Source organism: Cryptomeria japonica, chromosome 10 (assembly GCF_030272615.1).
Source record: "Cryptomeria japonica chromosome 10, Sugi_1.0, whole genome shotgun sequence".
NCBI lineage: Eukaryota > Viridiplantae > Streptophyta > Pinopsida > Cupressales > Cupressaceae > Cryptomeria > Cryptomeria japonica.
In genome coordinates this window covers 173,445,768-173,452,413 of record NC_081414.1, presented here as the reverse complement: position 1 = coordinate 173,452,413, position 6,646 = coordinate 173,445,768, and the positions used below count along the sequence as shown (strand labels likewise).

General features: G+C 37.7%; 1 protein-coding gene across 1 annotated transcript; it reads right to left on the bottom strand.

Moving 5' to 3' along the window:
• Window positions 1–2,177: 2,177 nt before the first annotated feature.
• Window positions 2,178–6,008, bottom strand: LOC131047658 (pentatricopeptide repeat-containing protein At3g24000, mitochondrial-like). The gene has a single exon (XM_057981455.2). The coding sequence runs from the start codon at window positions 5,553–5,555 to the stop codon at window positions 2,253–2,255; it is 3,303 nt and encodes a 1,100-aa protein (XP_057837438.2). The 5' UTR covers window positions 5,556–6,008; the 3' UTR covers window positions 2,178–2,252.
• Between the last annotated feature and the right edge of the window lie 638 nt (window positions 6,009–6,646).

Below are 6,646 nucleotides of genomic sequence, written 5' to 3'. Positions count from 1 at the left end.
GAGAAAAAAAAAGTGGGGGATTGAAGATGCAGCAAAGCTCAAATGAGGGCATGCGCATGCCTATTTTTTATTGAATTAAGAAATTGGTAATTCAATAAACTTTTACATTAAAGATTGCTGCTCAGCAGCTAAATAGGAAACAACAAACAGCTCAATACAAACAGAAAAAAAATTCAAACAGTCAATTCAAAGACCTACTAAAGGCTGCTCCCAACAATAAGGTGGGAGAGATTAATGAGGTCTCGGCCATTACTAATGAAAACAATGATTCAAATCAACAGAAGCATCCTCGGTCTCAACCACATCATTTGTAACTTTTGGATAATCTTGTTGTCAATTTGGAAGTTTTGCATTTTAAAATTTTCCTCAAAAGCTTTGAGTTGAACCTGCGAATCATCTAAAGCCTTCTTGAGATCGGAATTAGCCTCGAGAGTAGATTGCAGAATAAGGGTCTGTAAAAAGAAGTTTGCACATATAATCATGGCTTCAGATTGAAGAGAATGGAAAGTATGAGGGAAGGCAGCCATACATCAAATCTCCAAATATGCTTAAGGGTGATGTGTATGAAGGTATGAGTAAAAATGTTGTGATATGGGAAGAGAACAAGAAGAGCAGTTCTCCAAGGCCAAGTTTGAGGAAACAATGAAGGGAAGATGGAGAAGAGAAGGTCCCAAAGATGTTGAGCATGGGGGAAGAAACAAAATGCATGCTTGATAGTTTCTTTTTTGTGGCAAAAGGGGTAGGAAGGAGGTGGCGAAATGAATGTGAGCTGATCGTCAATAGGGACTTAAACATGGAGAATTTTACAAGCCACCAACTAAGCTTAGGCATCGACTTTAGATTTCCAGATTAAAGAGCTTAATTTGTTCCATCTCAATCTATTGTACTTGCAGTACCATTTGAGGTTTAGTTGGTGAGATAAGGGAATGAATGGGAGGAGCTGTTTATACACAGACCTGAGAAGGAAAATTCAAATTTTTTTATTGTTGGGCCGTCCAAACTTTGAGGAAGTTATCATGACACGGCGTGGATAGAAGAGAAGTCAACTCAAGTTTAACCAAATGTTGGATTTTTTGGATTGGGGACCTATTAAGTTGAGGTAAGACTAAACTAAGACTTAAGCTACTGCCATGTTTTCCAGTTAAAAGTTGAAGGGTCCCATAAGTCTTGAAAAACTTGAATGCCTTTTTTAAAGAGATGTCTAGCCTTGAGATTCTTAATACTAGCAAGAAGACTATTGTCTTGTTGGACAAGACAGTTCCACCAAATGGAAGAACAAGAAACTCAAACAATGGCTTAAGCTCTGATCATACCAAGTTGATTTTTTGAAGTAGTTTGCCAAGCTCTCCAAATGGAGTTGAAGGTGGCAAATCCTTGAGTCTTATAATAGGGGCAAGAAGAATCTCATCTTTCCAGCTGATCAAATCCCAAGAGCGTTCAACAGTAGCGGTTTAAATGTAGTGTCACACAAGGTGTTTCCAAGGAGTGTCACCCTCGATCCTCTTACAATCCATTTCATAGTGAGGCAAATGCCTGTATTTATAGGGATATCTACAAGGGAAAATATAATTATATATAGATATAAATATACTTGTAATAATATACAAGTAAAAATAAATATCAATAACTATATAAATGTAATGAATAGGGAAGAAATAAAACCAACATGGAGATAAATAAATACACTTAATATTCTCCTTTGTATATATCTATATAAATATAGGCATGTTCATGTTCTCATCCGATCTTGAATCCCCAACACTGCCCTTGTCTGCTGCCCCTTTTTTCCTCAAAAACATAATACAATTTATCCAAACAAATGAACTCTTAAATATGGAAAGGATTGGTTGTGAGCTCTTCTCTTCCATTTCTGGTCAAGCATCTTTCCATTTACTAGAGTGTTTCTCGCCTGTTGTTTTTTCCCTAATCTCCACTTCCTCTTCCAGCTTTTCATTTCATATATGCAGGTTTCCTGAAGACAATTCAATGGAATGCCCATGTTATCATTAAACAGATCTTTAGCAAATACCCCAATAATATATATAAGCGGTGATTTGCCTCACATTCTATGCATCTAATTTTAGACAGCCAACATCATGATCTAGATTGCCAAATATTAAAAAAACAAAACAAAAAAAGCACAACTTTTTAGAAACCTAAAATTAAATCTTGTCCCTTCATTATTACTGTAGGTCTAACATGGGGTACATTATTGTAGTGCAAGCCTATTTTTCAGATTGCTCCATTTGGCATCACCAATAATCTCCACAAGAACATTCTCCCCGTTTGAAATGATGGAAACGGTTTGCATCTCTCAAAACAATTTCTCTTCCAACAATCTTGGAAATAAATTTTGTTGCTGTATGGCAATCAGCACATACCCGAAGGTTCTTGACAACTCTAATAGTTGTTCCAGGTGGCATGTTTAACAAACCAAATGCAATAGCCAACTTTTCACTATGGTGGAAAAGAAATACTTCTTTTTCCTCCTCTTCCACATCATTAAGTAAATGTCTTGAATCTGAAAAATACCCTGCTGCCTTCATCTCCCAAGCCAATTTCTCTAACTTTGCATAGATATCCTGTGTCTGTGGATGTGATCTGTCTCCTGCACAAAAAGTATGCACCATTTTATGGCTTTCAATCCAACTGCATCCAGGTATCTTTTTAATTCCTCTATCTTTCATCAATCTCCTTACCATTTGCACTTCACCCCATCTACAAACCTCTGCATAGATGTTTGAGAGAAGAACATAAGCTGCAGCATTTTTTGGATTTAAATCAAAAAGCAGAGTCGCTGTAAATACTCCTAAGCCTATATTCATATGTGATCTACAGGCACCAAGAAAACACATCCACACAACTACCACAGGTTTAACTGGCATCTTAATGATAAAGTTTAGGGTGTCCTCAAGATAGCCAGCACGGCCAAGAAGGTCAACCATGCACACATAATGATCAACTGTAGGTGCAATGCAATAGGAGTTACTCATTTGATTGAAGTATATACAGCCTTCATGCAATAAACCTGCATGGCTGCATGCACATAGAACACAAGCAAAGCTTACAATGTCAGGATATGTTCCAAAGTGCTTCATTAATTCAAAGATTTTGAGAGCATCCTCGCAAAGCCCATTTTGTGCATATCCTGTAATCATTGCATTCCATGAGATGACATCTCTTTGTGGCATTCTCTCAAACAGTTGACGTGCCTTGTGTATGCTTCCACATTTTGCATACAAGTTTATCAGAGCATTTTCAACAATAATATCTGACAAAAAGCCCCCTTCTATTATACTTTGATGAATGTTCGTACCCTGTTCCAAAGCTCCCATTTTGGCACAGGCAGGGAGTACGCTGGCAAAGGTTGAGGAAATTGGCTTTACACCTGCAAATTGCATTTGCTTGAAAGTTTCTAAAGCATTTTCAACATATCCATTTTGTGCATATCCTGCAATCATTGTATTCCATGAGAACACATTTCTTTGAGGCATTCTGTCAAACATTTTACGTGCCTTGTCTATGCTTACACATTTTGCATACATGTCTACGAGGGCAGTCACAACTACAACATCTGACGAAAATCCCCCTTCCTCTATGCTTTGATGGATGACTATGCCCTGTTCCAAAGCTCCCATTTTGGCACAGGCAGAAAGGATGCTGGAGAAGGTTGTGGAATTTGCCTTTAAGCCTGCCAATTGTATGTGCTTGAAAGTTTCTAAAGCCTTCTCAACAAATCCATTTTGTGCATACCCTGAAATTATGGCATTCCATGAGACCACATTTCTTTGAGGCATTCTATTAAACAGTTCACGTGCCTTGTCTATGCTTCCACATTTTGCGTACATGTCTACTAGAGCATTTGCAACTATGATATCTGACAAAGTCCCCCCTTCAACTATGCTTTGATGGATGTCCATACCCTGCTCCAAAGCTCCCATTTTGGCACAAGCAGAGAGGATGCTGGCAAAGGTTGTGGAATCTGGCTTTACACCTACCGATTGCATTTGCTTGAAAGTTTCTAGAGCCTTTTCAACAAAACCATTGTGTGCATATCCTACAATCATGGCATTCCATGAGACCACGTTTCTTTGAGGCATTATGTCAAACAGTCCTTGTGCCTTGTCTATGCTTCCACATTTTGCATACATGTCTACCAGAGCATTTCCAATTACAGTATCAGACAAAAATCCTGCTTCCATTATACTTTGATGGATGTTTGTACCCTGTTCCAAAGCTCCCATTTTAGCACAGGCAGGGAGGATGCTAGCAAAGGTTGTTGAATCTGGTTTAACACCTGCCAATATCATTTGCTTGAAAGTTTCTAAAGCCTTTTCAAAAAATCCATTTTGTGCGCATCCTGCAATTATTGCAGTCCATGAGACTACATTTCTTTGAGGCATTCTGTTAAATACTTCAAATGCCTTGTTTATGCTTCCGCATTTTGCATACATGTCTACTAAAGCATTTCCAGCTACAATATCCGACACAAATCCTCCTTCCATTATGCTTCGATGAATGTCTATACCCTGTTCCAAAGCTCCCATTTTGGCACAGACAGGAAGGATGCTAGCAAAAGTTGTGGAATTTGGCTTTACAGTTGTCAATTGCATTTGCTTAAAAGTGTCGAAAGCATTTTCAATATATCCATTTTGTGCATACGCTGCAATCATGGCATTACACGAAACCACATTTCTTTTAGCCATTCTGTCAAACAGTTCTCGTGCCTTGTGTATGCTTCCACATTTTGCATACATGTCTATCAGGGCAGTTGCAACTACAACATCTGAAAAAAATTCCCCTTCGTTAACGCTATTATGGATGGCCATACCCTGTTCCAAATCTCCCATTTTAGCACAGGCTGGGAGGATGCTGGAAAAGGTTGTGGAATTTGGTTTTACACCTGCCAATTGCATTTGTCTGAAAGTATCTAAAGCCTGAACGATAAATCCATTTTGTGCATATCCTGCAATCATCGAAGTCCACGAGAAAACATCTCTTTGAGGCATTGTGTCAAACAATTCACGCGCCTTGTCTAGACTTCCACATTTTGCATACATGTCTACCAGGGCACTTGCAACAACAACATCTGACAAAATTCCCTTATCCTCTATGCTTTGATGGATGTCCATCCCTTGTTCCAAAGCTCCCATTTTGGCACAGGCTGGGATAACGCTGGCAAATGTAAACTGATCGGGTTGGAGACCTGCTCGTTGCATTTGGTAAAACAGTGTGACTGCCTCATGAGGATACCCATGTCTTCTGTACGCTGCAATAATCGTATTCCATGAGACGCTGTCTCGTTCGTTCATTTGGTCAAACACTGTACGAGCATCATCCAAACTTCCACACTTGACATACATGTAAATAAGCTTATTATGAAAAGTTGGGTTTGCAACAGTTACAAATGACCTGTGAGCGATGTAAGAGTGGACTTTCTTCCCTTGTGAAAGCGCGTTCTTAAGATTGCAGGTCTGCAATATTTGAAGATATGTAGAGTAGTCTTCAGGGAAGTTGTGTGTGGTAAGCGGAATGTGTAACTTCCCCTTCAACATAATGCTATGAGATTAAGACAAGTAGCGGATAGCAATGACATTTTATGAGTGCGAAAAATGTGCAGTATTATTCAGTCCGAGTCTACCACAAAGATACGGCAAATGATAAGCCTGGGAGCATTTTCGCTCTCAGGTTTTTTATACCCTTTCGAAACCTTCCTAGGTAATCCATGGAGGATTGCCAGCTTTTAAAAACCAACACTGAGAGTTGAAACACGGATGACAATGACATTTTAGGATTGTAAATGGAGTGTGAAAAACATGCAGTGGTAATCAGTGGAAGACTGAAAGTTGAAATACCCATCATACATAAGAAGGACAAGCAATTCATTAGATTCACAAAACTACTGGTGCAATTCATTGATGAAATTCACTGTCGTGTTTCTTTCTCTTACTTTTATTATATCTTACACAATGCTTCGCCACGTAAATCGATTGAATTATACCAGAAGACACCCCCCTATGACATTTTAAAATGCAGCAGCTTTGCTGTCGTAAGAGATTATCAGTATCAGTAATAATGATAAGGCTGTAAAATTGCTTCACTTTTTCTGCAATCTTTCAAAGCTTGAAATTAATGCTCATTACTCCAAAACCCAAACACAAGACCACCTTATGGCATGGGTTTAAATCTCCACTTTACGATGAAATTATTTTTTACATAATTTATTTACATGCTTAAATGTGTATCTAGTATGTTGGATATCTGTTATGATTTTTATTTATTTTATATTATTTAAAAATTTGATTTGAAATATAATATAACTATTATAATTAAAAGCACAAACAATTATGTCAATGGGTTGTGTTATAATGACGAGGTCATTTGATTTTCAAGATAGATCTATTTTTGAATCTTATAAGTGGCATCTATTATTGGAATTTCAAATGGTGGTTCTTGGACTTGTATTACGGTTTCTAAGTTGATAAAGTTGAGTAAATTACTTCTAAGTTGTGTGTGTGTGTGTGTGTGTAGATCTTGTTTTAGATTTTGATAAGTTAATGGGATCTTATATTGTCAAGCTATTGTTTATATATATATATATAATAAGTTAATGAGGTCTTATATTGTTATGCTATTGTAATCTCAA

Coding starts and splice junctions, on each gene's coding strand:
- LOC131047658 (XM_057981455.2), bottom strand. CDS start 5,555: ATGTTGAAGGGGAAGTTACACATTCCGCTTACCACACACAACTTCCCT.